Raw genomic sequence first — 15200 nt, forward strand, 5'->3', positions numbered from 1 at the left:
CTTGAATTCTTAAAACTATAGCAAAGTTTTATTGTAACACATTACATTTCATGTTACTCCTGGTGTCCCATGAATGGCTAAAGTCTCCAAAGGTTGATATTTTAAGGTTGATGGAATTGAGGCATCCCCTGGCTGCATATTCAATTCCTAGACGTTTAATTCCATGATTACACAGTTATTTTCTTATTGCCAATGGTTTGTTGAGCAGAAAAATAATAAATAACTAATAGGAATAAATAACTGCTTACATCTAGAAATCTGACAATAGTCCCAGGGTATTAGGGGATTGTCTGTATAACACCATGGTCCATGGGCATCGTTGTCTGGATTACGACAGTAATTTTTTTCAAGCATGGATACATCTGGCTCCTTGAATGTATGTCTATAATAAAAAAAACATAGATTATTATTTTTTTGCATGCAGATTATTGTACAGGTTTTTCTGCTATGAAAACCTAAAGCCTTCAAAGTCTGAATTTTATTACATTTTTGAAGATATAACTTCTATTACTTGGATAGCATAGTTGCTGTAGTGATGTTATCATTAGTAGTGATGTTATCATAAATTTTGCCTTAGACATAGCATTAATGTTAAGCCCCCTACAGATGTCAGAGAGAAGTCAGATTTCAGTCGCTGGAAACAATCTTTTGTGATCATTTCCAGTGAAAGGAGAATAAAGGATCCGTGTACACACAGAACTGTTCAACGGAGAGGGGAGAAATAGCAAGTGGCAGTCTGTTCTCGATCTCCATTAGAAAATAAAGCAAGACCATTCATCTTAGGCAAAAATCATGTAGCTCTGAGAACCCTTGAAATAACTTGCAGGTCTTAGGGAACCCTCATAAATACTCTATCCACAGCTCACAGTACATTAACATGGTGATCAGTGGAGAGAATGCCTTTAAGACTGTAATCCAGTGAGTAGATGGGGTTCCCCATTGCTCGAGGTTCCTTGAGAAATGAAAAATTTGTGCCTCCCAGTTTAGGTGACACCAATGATCTTTTTAGCTATCAGTAAGGGTAACATTCTTTTAATTCTTTTAAATTCCCTGCAAAGTAAGAGGCATTCTTACTACTGTCCACCACACTCATTTACTGTAAACTGTTGATATAGTAATTATAGCAGGGATTATAGCAGGGATTCCCTAAAACCTCAAACATATCTCTAGGGTCCCCCCCCCCCATGTTAAAAAGGTGAAGAAAGTGTGCTCTGTTGGATTACATTAAAATACATTATAAATAGACAGATGAAAGGAAAAACCAAATTACAGAAGGAAAGAGTCACTGCAGGTATATACAGGTATATAAGATATATACAGTACGTAAGGTAAATGTAGGTAAAAGATTGTGGCTCCGTAAAAACATAATAATATTATGATTACATATGTGAATTATTTTATTGTTCATGGAAAATAAATTTAATATAACAATATTGTTTTAATAATGTTCATACCTTCGTACATCAACCATATTCTTCTCCCACATGGTACATTGCAGTTTAAATCGTGTTCTGGATATTGTACCCCTATAGGTGACACCATTGCCATAGTAACACTCTGAAAATGGCAAATATATTTATATTAAGGGAGAGCAACAGCAGAAGAAAGCAGGCTGACAAAACAAGTCATCCAAAGGCAAACAACAGAGAATGTGAGCAGCAGCTGCTCCAGTGGGTTTTTTTTTTTTTGCTTTACATAATAGAAGAAAAGAAAAGCTTTACAACTTAAACCAAACACATCTTCGATTAGGAAAAAAAGACCAAAAAGCTGAATAAATACACAAGTGGATTTAATTTTTTTTCCTTAAAAGAATCCCAGCTGCAATATGTGTGCCATATATTTTTTTCAGCATTGATTCTTTTATTCTTTTAACATGTGAATAAAGTGCAGTGGTATTCTTGGCAAACTTCTTTAGTGCTTTGCAATACTACAAAATATAGGAACACACAACTGTTTAACCCTATTCATCTACCTATCTATGTATCTCAACTCCACGCAAACAGCTAAATACACAATGAAATACATACAGTATATGTACAAAGAGTTTGTATGTCTATTCATCCTTTTCAGACATCACAGTAGACCCAATTTGTATCTTCTTCAGAGAAGTAATACTTGCAGCTCTTGTCCAACCCCAGAATACGACTGGACAGTCAAAGTAAAAGCAAGGCACCAATGACCTCATTTGATACCATGTCAAATTCAGTTACCCAATAGATCCTCAATAATGTGGTTATTTTACATCTGCCCGAAATTCAGCTTTATTACCATATCACACAATGATGTAAATCTATTTCTTAGAAATTCTTCTGTTAGGTAAATATCATCTCCAAGGTACTCCAAGGCACTCCAAGGTTTGGCATCCCTTTATTGGGATACCTAGATGTCGGATATAGTGCAATATTACAGGCTTGTACATACCAAAGACAGTATTCCTAACTGATCTGTAGACTTGGATTAAATTATATTTTCACCTTATTTTACAGAAAAAATGTCCATTGTTGCACCTCTGCTGTCATCAATCTGCCTATTGACCATTGAAAACATTTAGGTGTAAAATTAGTTGAATGTCCATCCCTCTCTGACACTTTCCCCTCTCTGGTCATTAATTTTGAACTTTGGCTCCATTGATCAATATTTCGTCACCTCTTCCTTTCATTCTACTACACTGAGCTATGTTTCCATGTTGTGACTTGTCTATCAACAGTGAAATCCTCACATTCACTTTAAAAACACTTTTGTTAAACCTGTACTGAAGGACATGTTATTTCATCTTGCTTTTCTGAAACACAAGGAACTGCTTTTAAATGTGCTAAATAATTTTTAGGATAGCACAATTAATAATAATCTATGACCATCTAGTGATTATATGTTCATGCTCTAAAACTTATTTTGCCTGTTTTCTCTTGGTGTATTTATTTGCCATTGCCTTTGCTTATAGCAAGGTAATCTTAAAAGCAAACACTAGTGGAATGTCAATTCAAATAGTAAATATTGTGGTATTTCAAGTGTGTGTTTAAGCTAGCGTTGCTCTAATCTGCCTCTGTTCAGTTTGTGGGCCTTTGGCAAATGTCCATCTGTGGAATAGCTGATATTTACAATAAAATAAATTCCAGTATCAGTCAGTATCAGTCTTTAAATCTGGATAGTGTACCTAGATTGAGCTAACTATGGTTAGCTCCAACAACAGGTTTGTTCTGTTTTATTAGAACTAAGCTCAGTGTGGGAAATTACAAAATCATCATGAATCCAAACAGCAACAGTAGGTAAAAAAACTATACACGATGACTCTTCCTGGAATGATATATAAAAGCACAAGAAATCACTGGCCTTTCCAGACAGAAGGTCTCCCTAGGCCATTTTTGGTTTTTTACATGGGACCAAAAACATAATACTGTTTTTTTACATGGGATAAATAAACAGAGAGTTGACCCAAGAAGCAATGAAACTGACCCAGTGAGTAATAATGCTAAACCAGGAGGCTTCATCTCTGGCCAAAATAAGTTGTTGTGTGGATAAAATGACACTTACTGCGGGTGTGTTTTTAGTAGTTAACCTGGCTTTCCATGTTAACTGAGGAATGGCTTTCCATGTTAACTGAGGAATAATCCAACTCAACTCCAACATCTTCAACAATGTAAAACTAAGTTTAAGAAAAGCAGTTTGGATGCAGAATATGCGGATATAGGATTTGTTGTATTTGTGTAAACACAAAGCAAACCAAAAACAAGTAAATATGGTATTCATTCAAATCATCTTACAAACAGAGCTCAGCTGCAAAAACAAATGCCCAAGTACATACATCTAATAAATATTGAACAAAAATATATATATGGATGTATTTATATAGTTATATGTTTAATTATATTATCTCAGCTTGATTGAAATAATTGATTGTCTGGGTACCTGTGGGCAGAAAGCCTACTATATATTTTCTTTAGGATTATCTGTAGAAGTAGCTTTCTCATACATTATTTATAGAATCTTTGCACAACATTCTTTACCATCACACTGGTCATTGTACCTGCAGATCTGTAGGAGCCCCAGATGATATGTATTTTTATGGCTTCTCTTCATTGTGTGTTTAGACTGTAAATGACTTCACATTATCAGACACATCATAGCCACATAAATAACTCATGCTTGCTACTTATACCATGACCTCTCTCACACTAATCACTTTCAGGCCTCAAGCTAAGATTAGTCATTGTGATCTTTACCAAAGAGAACTTTTTCTGTTTGTTTCATCTTTTTAAAATCTCACTTTATAAGATATATGCATATCATACACTCTTATGAAAGCAATGCCATTTAATCTCATTTGTTTTGGTAATGAAAAGATACTTTTTGAACCTGTTGTTCCACTTACATAATCAACAATATTTACTACATACAGTTTTAGGCAAATTCCTAGTCTGCGTAATTATTTCTTAGTAAAGTAGGTTGTGTAAGGAGTCTCTCCTTCTACTTATAGTGAGTCACTAGGGAAGAAAAGCTTCTAACAGACATAAATTGCAGGCACCTAGATGTACCTGCATGGACCTGCAGCAGGTCACATTAACACTGCTACACATGAATGGCCATTTTACGTGGACCAAAATTCAACACTTTTTGGTAGTGTTATAACTTGCCCACCCCTTCCTGCCTTATGCAAATTCCTAATAGCCAGCTATACATTCATTATGGAAATTAGGTATTTGGAATGATTAGGAGGAAGCAAGTACGGAAAGGGACTGCAAGCTAGTGCTTATTCTAGGTACATCTAGAAGTAGGTAATTTAATCCTCGTTAACAAATTTTTTATTATCGCTCACATATATAAAAACACAACTGAAAGTGTTAAGCACCAAGCAATTAAAACTTATATCTTACCATGTCTATGCTTACAATATGTAAGGTATAGGAGTAGCATAAATAAAGTACTCATATACACCAAAAAAATGGCTATATAAAAGTAAAACATATTAAAAAGTTACAATATAATAAGTTACCTTGATGAGGGGAAGCATCACATTTTGGTATCTGAGAACAGTGCCCGATTCGTATGTTCGGATCTGTTGTGAAACACCATGGAGACTCAGAACCGTCAGGATTTCTACAATAATTTTCTGTTAAGTCCCTGAAGAAAGTTAAAAGATAAACATACTCAGAATTTTGGTATGATAAATGAATCAATTAACATATAAAACTTTACTATTGACATGAAAAACATCAGTAAAGCTGTAATTTTATGGCTTAGAATGGTGAATGTTACTTTAGAGGTCAGTACTGAGGCATCTACATTAAATTTTGCATTATCAGGTAGTATTTAGGAATTGCATGCGGGGTGCCCCAGACTGTAGAATCACTGGATGCACAGTGATATTGTAAATCAAAAGTATAATTAAAACATATTTGAGTGATGGATTCATTTCTACCTAAAACCTGTAAATTCTTTTAGGGGTTCATCTAGAGAAAATGAAAGGCTGGTTCACAAGGTACTTGATACCTAAAATGAAATATTAAGCAGTGAAATGAAATATTTATATTTAGACATACCCAGACCGTTTCCGCTGTTGCTTGTAATTTAGCAACAAGTTTGTTTTCCTGTAATACAGGATAAGTGTATGAATATCCACTCTCTTTTACTTGGGGTCCCAGTAGCCATAAATCAGCTTTAAGTTAGTTTTGGAATTTCAATCTGACCAGTAACAAATAAACCTGAGAGCTCGTAAAAAAGGAAGTTGCTTTGCCTAGACTTTTCCACCACACATGCACAAGAACCCTCTAAAATCTGGCACTGGTACAATACCTATCACTCATATCAAAAGTTAACTTGATGGATTATTTGATTTCAGCAGAGGTGATTTTTTTGAATAGTAGTGGGTAGCAATGGTAACTTGTTGGTTAATTCAAACTATTGCCTTAAATTGTTCTTTAAAGCACACATGGATTGTATTAAAAATATTGTTATGAATGTGATAACTAAGAATACAACTGATATAAAGGAGCAAATCAAAATCATTGGGAATAGTATTACATGTAACGTATGAGTAAATGATTCTTTGTTCCAAAGGCACATACTTTTTGCAAGCTACAGTTTATGTTGCAATTAGGTGCATATTATGTATTCAAATCTGCTTAGCCAAAACCAGAAATGTACAATATTCTACAACTGATGCAGAGATTAGCAATATATGAGATAAAACATAATTATGTCTGTATGGCAGTTCCTATTCATCATTTTAGAATTACAAATTTTGTAACAACTGGTTTAAATCTGAAATTATGATTAAGATGGGAAGAATAATTGCTGATTTCCACCATGACAATTGAATAAACCATAGTAAAATGACTAAACTATCATAAATACTTATGGAGATTAATAAAGCAAAGTCTGAAAAGCATTATATGCTAAACATAAAAGCAAGTAAATCTTAAGGGAAAGTTAGTTATCAGGCATGCATTAGCCTTAGCTAGAACACCCTGAAAGTAATGCCCCAAGCCCAGCTGGCCCCAGAGACAAGCTCTGGCCACCTAAATGATGAGAGCAGCACTTTGATGTAATCGAGCCCTCAGTTGTAACTAAACTCAAAACTTCTTTTGTGTTTGCTAAAATAGGGAAATTATAGGAGTCCAGTCAGTTTTTTTTCTCTCACTCTTCATGCGGTATTCTTCATGGTGTTGGTTTTTTGGCAATCTTGCTAAGCCAGGCTGGAATGATGAAACCCCCATTCATTTGTGGGATAACCCAGCATATCCCAGTAACCTACATTGCTAGAGTTGAGCTTTAATATCTAGCGCGCCCAGTGTGCCTATCATACAATTATTTAGAAAATATTTAAATTTATAAAAGTTATATAGAAATAAACATGTACAACATTGCACATTAAATGTAAAATTGCAAAGCATAGTAATATATATGTGTTTAGTGGGACATTAATTAAATTAAAAAATATGTTATGTCAATTCTTTTCTTAAATAGGAGCTATAGGGTTGGCATTTTGGTCAGTCTCTATTGCTCAGATACAACAACATTTGTGCAAAGACTTTTCTCCAAAATCACAGAAGCTGAATGTTAATTAACATTTACAGAGATTGAAACTGTGGGTGTTCTTTGTAGAATGTCAGCATGTTTTTGCTTCACTGTGGATTGTCTGTAAAAAATATTACATGAATTATTAGGATTCAATTGTTTTAGTAACTATAGCCAAATATGGTTTTTTTCACAATACATTTTGTTCTTCGTGCAGAAACATTTATAACACATCTATGAACTGCTGTCAAAAGACCATTAACTGTCTGTAACTGAATGTCTATAAGTGGTGGGTGTCCAATGTCTGATACCTGCAATCTCTACTATTTGTTCCAATTGTCTATTCAGACAGGAACAGCACATCTTCTCACAAGTCATACATGTTCTCACATATAACAGGTCATAGAAGTAAATTCTACCAGAGGATAGTTATCTAATTATATACTTAAGTTATCAGGATAACTTTTTTTCTATTGTATGGTTCAGACATCTTCATTGGTACTTCAATGGCAGATCTAATTCAATTCTGTAAACAGCCTCATAGTTGTTTTATTGTAGAGACTCTGGAGTTAGATTGTCTTCCACAGGAACAGAAGGATGGAATCAAAGAAGGGATTATGTACTATTAAAGGTTTAGCTCATACCTACCGTACATATGCAGTATGTGCTAGGAGGCACACTATTACCATAGAGATGATGATCTGGCAAGAAACTATTTTCATATAGTTTTTTATTTCTTTCTTTAAATGATACTGCCTTTATATGGTAAAAATTATTGTTTTGTATTTTGTATATATATTTTTGTATAAATGCTGATGACATTTTTAAATAAAACTTTCCAGTTATATACCCAAGGTGCTGTACATAAGGGTCAAAATTGGTAAATGCATATTGTTTGAAAGTGCACCTAAATTATATTACCTATTTGGCTGGAGTTCTAACCTCAAGACTACAGCAAGTCGCAGGCATGTTAGAAAACACACAGATAAAAGAACAAAAATAATTGGGCCTTGGAAACCATTTGGAAGGTAAAATGAAAAACATTACACACATTTTCCTAATTTTACTTCTAGCAATAAAATTAGCATGTACTAAATATGTGGTTTTGTTCCACACAGAGTATTATTTAATATTGTGCAATAAATGTTAGACTGGCCAGTGCATAATGATCACAGTAACTATAGCTTATTTAATAAAACCATAATGGGTGTTAATAAATCTTATTTTAATGTGTCTGTTTATGAATGATTCACTAGGGAAACAAGATTCACTCTGTGTGCCATTGTGGCAATTGTAACTTTCTGAGCATTGTAAAAGCAATTAAAAATAAATTTGCCAGTGAACTGTGAACACCTAGATTAAGTTTTAGTGATCTTATCTCCTATAACTTATCTTATCTCTACATGTCACACTGGGAATATGAAAATAGCTCACAGATGTTCTGATGGTGTTACTGGGCCTACTGCAGCTTTTTCTGATAAAAACTCATCTGTGGTTCCTGGTTGTTCAGGAGTGGGAGCTGTAGGGGCCGCAGTAGGAGTGGTGCAAAAAGTGTTAACAGCAGCCAGAAAACAAGTTTTTGCCTGGTAGAGGAAAACAGCAGTGTTTCATTGAGGGATATTGGGTCCCTGTGGCTATGTCTATGTGGGACTTTGTTATGCCACTGCCACACAGCTCGTTCCAATAGCTTAGAGAAGAGTTATGAAACTATTTCTGTTTCTGAAGAATTTTGTTGGATTACCACACAACATATGTAATCACAGCCAACTGAAACAATTGGATTGTTTGTAATGTGCCAACATTTGTAAGGAGGGACTGTCAAATAGAAAACAGTGGGAACTACATCATAAATTTGCTAGATTGAATAAAGATGGAGAACAAAATTAAAAATGCATAGGGTACATAAAGTACCCACATTTATCAGCAAGCCATTTTGCTTGCATCTGCTCTTTGAGGAACTTTGAAGGCCAGTCCAAGCATATCCAGAATAGAGGCATCATAGCTGCTGCCAGTAAGCCTTAGTTAATGCTGAAAACGCACATGTTGGCATCACAAACTACTTACACATTTATTAAATGAAACTAAGTATATCGCAAAACACTTCCTCTCTTTCACATGTGGGTGCAAAAGCTATGTGTGTGCAGTCAATTGCCCAAAAAACTTTAAGTATCCCACCCAGAAGAAAATGGTTTGTTTGTGGATCAGCCACTCTGCATTAAATGTGTGTAAAATTAACTTTTTCTTTCATTGCTGCCTCTAAAATATATATACACTTGCACACACATAAACAACTATACACACTAAATATGAAGAAGAGGGTCAACTGAAAAAATGATGAAAAAAGTGAATTTCTCATGCAATTTTAATTTTTGAGGCACAAAAAACGAGTTGCCTAGCTGTACTGGAGCTTGCCACTTTTATGGATGAACACCAGTTATTTGTTGGCTGTGACATTTTCTTATTATCATTGGCATTTTAGTGCCATTTGCCACCAACATATTGTGACAATCAGAGAGGATAAAGAAGGCAGGGACCTTTAAAGGACACCAAAGTGGCTATATAATTATCATTCTTTATACATATGGCCCCTATAATAACATTGAAAAGCCTGCTAGAGAAGTGTTTGGAGTCTTTAGTTATAGTGCATGCAGTTTCTACCCTAACAGCTGAACTTTAAAAGATTTTTTAAGAAAAATCCCAGAAATAACAAATTCTCATTTTCATACCAATATTCATTGTATACATTGGATGTACCCTGAGATTAAATTACAAAAGGATCCAATCCACACATTATTCTCAAGGATGAATAATGCAAATTAAACCCTTCCTTCTGTTTATCAATGCCAGGAAGATGGTACTTTCTTGCTTTCTCCATTGTAAAAGGAGACCTTCCAAACTGACCATAACGGTTAGGAAACTACATTGACTACCAGATAATAAAAAATATTTTCACTAAAAGGACAGCAAAATTCATTAGGAGATCTATTTGTAAAGCACTAAATCTGACATTCGCTGAAACAATCTCTGGTGGAGAATTCATTACTGCCAATAAAACCACCTGGATGTAGAAGATTTTCCACCAGAAAATAAACCTATAAATAGACCTTCAGGTGTAATTCCTAGCAAATATCATTTCATTTGATAATTTTTATTGTAAAATAAAAGCTGCATAAAAGCTGCTTATGAGCTTGTGTGAATATGTTTTATTAACAGGTACATTTGCACTACATTTAGACACCATCTGACCTGCTTTTGACTTGCTTTAAAGTGCTTTTTGCGTTCCCATAGACTTCTATGAAAATATATTTCAGATTTGAAGCAAACAGAAGCTTTGGACCTTTAGTAGTCAGTGCAGTTTGGATGCAGAAAATACCTTCACTTTTGGTATTGTATTCCCATATTAATATAAACTGTGCATCCCTATTCATACAATATGCACCAGGCAAAGCACTAGGGCACAGAAGGATGAACTATAAATGCACATATCGGTGCACATTAAGCAAGAACATCTGGTGCCCAACATATTTTATCTGGTTCACTGCATTTGCCCTAGACAGAAATAAATATTCTATGTAGCAAAATGTTTCATTTGAAATGCATAATCTCTGTGATCTACTGGCAATAAATCCACAAACATTATTTAGTTAAAATAACAACTGATCCATTTCATAACACAGCTATACAAAGCCATACACAATAAAATGTATCATCCAGAGACATATAAGCAGTTCATTTTTTCTTACTTATTGGCAGTAATTGCCCAGAGTAAGTAATTGCTTTTCTATACTAAATTACTGGTTAGTAAAGCCCAAACTATAAATAGAACACTATGAAGAAAGCATAGGGAATCATTGTATAGAAACATCTATCGCGATCCACTAAATATTGTTTGGTTGGCTCTGTAAAGAATAAATGAAAAAAGAAGTACAAAACTAGTAAAGATTTTTTTCTAATTTTTAGCTACATTAGAGTAGAATCCAGCTGCCTTTTAATGTACTATATAGTTAAGCAATTGGAGACGGTCATTATTCTTGTAACACAAATCTAACTGACATAAAAAAACAAGAAATAAATAAAACGCATTTCCAAAATTTGATTGCAAGTAGATTCCCAGTAACATAAATTTCAAACTTTACAGTTTGCTGAAGGCCAAAAAACCCTGTAAAGTGTTACCCTGAGACACTGAGAGATGTGATTGAGACAGTGATAAATAGAGAGTTTGCTTCCAGGTAAAATAACCAAACCTCCTTAGAGGATAAATCAGATCTAAACCCAAAAAACTAAAAGTCACCAGGAGGTAGAGGTTTTTGGCAGAGAAGAAATACTTCATTATGTCATCAATACTTCAGGGGATTCACCGGTGACAAGTTCTTGGACCTGTCATCACTGTTGGGTACAAAAAGGTAAGAGTGTACCATAATGAATATAGCAAGAGTTCAATGAGAATTTAGGCTTTAAGCAACACATTAGAGATCCAGACGTGCATGCAAATATCTTATGTGTGGTTCCATGCTTTGTGCGTTAAATCACTCCTAGACACTCTTGCACCTAATAAACCAACCCATTCATTATGGATAAAAGCATACATGAAGGCATGTGAGTAGAAAAGCTCTGCAATATGTTGTGTTTTACTGTACAATATTTTGGGGTGCTACTTACAATGATTTGTTGTAGAGGAGATACATTAGCATGCATTGGGAAAATGTATGAATGAGTGTAATGGGCAGCACGGTGGCTCAGTGGTTAGCACTCTGGCCTTTTGCTGTGCTAGGTCCTGGGTTCGAATCTCAGCCAGGACACTATCTGCATGGAGTGTTCGGGTTCTCCCCATCTTTAAGTGGGTTTCCTCCAGGTACTCTGGATCATCCCTCCCACATTCCAAAAACATGCAGTTGGGTTAATTGGCTTCCCCCCAAAATTGATCTTAGACTGCATTAAAGATTAACATACACACCAGACATTAACATATGACTGAGATAGGGACATTAGGTTGTGAGCCCCATTGAGGGGCATCTATTGACATGACAATAGACTTTGTACAGCGCTGAGTAATATGTTGTCGCTAAATAAAAACTGTGTAATAAGAATAGGAATAATAATGGGAACAAGAATATGCCATATACCTTTATCAAATAGACTTATCAAAAAGGTGCAGTAAAGCATGCATTACCACAGTGCATGATATGTTGGGTTATGTGTGATGGTGACAAGCAGTTCCATGTGTTCTGAACAGCATTTGCACTACTGTGCAGGAATTGTATTCCAAGGACTAATACAATTTTTCTAATACTGGGAAATAAAAGGGAAGAAGAAGGAGCCTGTCAAATTGATATATGCAGATGTGTACGTAGTAGGTGGAAGACATCATTAGACTTTTGCTATTCTTTTACTATCCAGAGAGGAGACAGGGAATGGAGAGAGGATGCCACTGTATGTCATCTATAGCCAATAACTTTTACAGAGAAACTGATGTAATTCCCCTTGCTACGCTATGTGGGAGGCCAGTTTAAATCTTAGAAGTGGATGAACAGTAGGGATGACCAAATCTGATTTATTCCTGGTGGTGAATCTGCTAAATTTTTACTCCAAATTCCACATTTTACGATCTTTGCAAATCCCTAGGATTCCAGAATGATGGTAGTGGTAAACCTTCACGTATAGACAGACATACAAATCCTGTAGCAAGTAAAACAAATAGCGATTCATTTCATATTTAATTGTATGTCTGGGGTTCTGCCTAATACCCAAACATTGCAAAGATTATTAGATTCCTATTATGACTACAGATAACTGTTGAAATTATTTTTTGCCCAATAATGTTGAGACTGAAAACTGCATAGAAAATACAAAATGACATACTACACTTAGTAATGACATAAATAGTTTTCTTACTTGCACTTGTAGTTTTCTGGAGTGAAATTATGCTGGTGTGGAAACTGGGAATCCCACCTCTGACACTGGATTCTATTGTATGTAGTTGTGACAGTTCCACGATATCCTTCTCCTTGGCCCTTAATGCAGTCTGTTGTAATATCAGTGTTGTTGACAATGCTGTGTGCTAAAGACATCAGTAATAGAAAGATTAATTACTTCAGTAAAGAGTAAGAGACATGCCTCTCCTTCATGTTTTGTAATGGGAGAATACAGCAGCAGGATTATTAATATCCTTCGACCTCAGAGGTGGCAAAATCTGCATCAGCAACTGTTGTATGCCTAGGTTACATATAGGTCCTATGTATTTTTCAGCAAATGAAAATAAAGTCATGGTGCCACTTAAATAATGGACAGCTGTTTCCCTGTCCAAGTTAAAAACATCTGGAGCACAAGCTCTCACTGTAATCAATGTTATGTTCTGATGTATTAAAGAATTTTGTTTGGCATTCTCATTCCTCGAGATGCCAGATCCTTGTATTTTACAACACATAAGTGTATAGCCACAGATAAGCCAAACATCATTTTCTAAATAGTGCATGAAGTTTCATTGTGATATGTAAAGGCCTAAAAATGTAGATTACAAAAAAAAAAAAAAGTTGGCTTAGTACATGGAATTGTATTATATCAAACCTAGACTGCAGTTTAATTTGTCTGCTTTGATAATGAACAAATCTGAATAATCTGCATGTCTAGACTGGTTTTTTGGACCCTTAAGAGGCAAAGTCATTATTTCCCCTAGATACTACCAATTGTTTGTGAGTCAGCTTTTCATGTTGCATATTGTTTAGGTACTTCTGGAGCATGCATGTGCATCTAACTAGCACTGACAGACCTTCTTTCTATGACACATATACCAAATCACATAAAACAATGTATGATTACTTTACACAGCACTTATTATATAATTTGTTTGGGTTACCAACATAAACAGTTGATTATAATACGTCATTGTAAATATTCAAGACAATAACATGACTATGCTATGTGGCACAGTATACCTTCACGTCTGGAGGTTTACGTATAATTTTACATGATCACTTATTGAACATATATTTTTTTTTGAATATTAAATATCAATGTTAATTGCTTATTTTTTCTTAGACAACAATGGTCTTGCTTGTGAAAAATGAAATAATTTTTTCTAGGTTATGCCAAAATTCCTTAAGCACAATGGCTATACACTTTGGTGCCATCAACTGCCACCTCTTGCAGTTAGTTGAATAGTCTGCACGTTTTTGTAGATTTCATTTTTTTTATCCCCGACATACAATATTAAATTTAATAAAAATTACAGCATAATATCCTAAACAAAAAAAGGCATGCAATACCACATTTAAAGGGAGGCTGACCATAGATATCAAATCAGTCCAGCCAATGTTGACCAGTTAAAGCGATTATAAATCTATGGGCAACAACAGAAATCCCTACTTATATGCAAATACTATAACACTTGTTTAATTATTATTATTATTATTATTATTATTATTATTAAAAAACAGGATTTATATAGCGCCAACATATTACGCAGCGCTGTACATTAAATAGGGATTGCAAATGACAGACTAATACAGACAGTGATACAGGAGGAGAGGACCCTGCCCCGAAGAGCTTACAATCTAGTAGGTGGGGGAATTTCACACACAAAGGATGTGAGATATGTAGTGTGGGAAGTAGTGATGGTTTCAAATGACAGAAGAAGCCGGGTAGGCAAGTTTGAAAAAATGGGTTTTGAGTGCTCTTTTAAATGAGCAGAAAGTAGGAGCAAGCCGAATAGGACGAGGAAGACCATTCCAGAGAGTTGGAGCAGCTCTAGAAAAGTCTTGTATCCGTGCGTGTGATGAGGTTATGAGTGAGGAAGTCATTAGTAGGTCATTGGAGGAGCGGAGAGAGCGGCAAGGGGAGTATTTTTTAACCATGTCAGAGATGTAAGTGGGACAATAACTGTGTAGGGATTTGAAGGCAAAGCACAGGAGCTTAAATTTGATTCTAAGGTGAAAAGGAAGCCAATGGAGAGAACTACAAAGAGATGTAGCGGAAGAGGAGCGGAGCGAAGGATGGATGAGTCTGGCTGCAGCATTCATAATAGATTGTAGAGGGGAGAGTCGGGTTAGTGGAATACTAGCGAGAAGGATGTTACAGTAGTCCAGACGAGAAATGATAAGAGCATGTACAAGGAGTTTGGTGGTCTCAGGGGACAGGTAGGGGCGGATTTTGGAGATGTTGCGTAGGTGAAAGTGACAGGACCTGGAAAT

At 35.2% G+C, this 15200-nt stretch overlaps 1 protein-coding gene across 2 annotated transcripts in view; it reads right to left on the reverse strand.

Annotated features, from left to right (window-relative positions):
- The window catches only part of HGF (hepatocyte growth factor), a 63960-nt gene that overhangs the window by 13594 nt on the left and 35166 nt on the right, over positions 1-15200 (reverse strand). For both annotated transcript variants that reach the window (XM_072401742.1, XM_072401741.1), the window contains exons 8-11: positions 12907-13072; positions 4991-5118; positions 1455-1557; positions 249-382 (exon numbers count right to left, since the gene is read on the reverse strand). In XM_072401742.1, the coding sequence (XP_072257843.1) occupies positions 249-382; positions 1455-1557; positions 4991-5118; positions 12907-13072 (531 nt within the window). The remainder of the gene's footprint in view (positions 1-248; positions 383-1454; positions 1558-4990; positions 5119-12906; positions 13073-15200) is intronic.

The sequence above is a fragment of the Pyxicephalus adspersus genome, chromosome 2, assembly GCF_032062135.1.
Source record: "Pyxicephalus adspersus chromosome 2, UCB_Pads_2.0, whole genome shotgun sequence".
NCBI classification, from domain to species: Eukaryota; Metazoa; Chordata; class Amphibia; order Anura; family Pyxicephalidae; genus Pyxicephalus; species Pyxicephalus adspersus.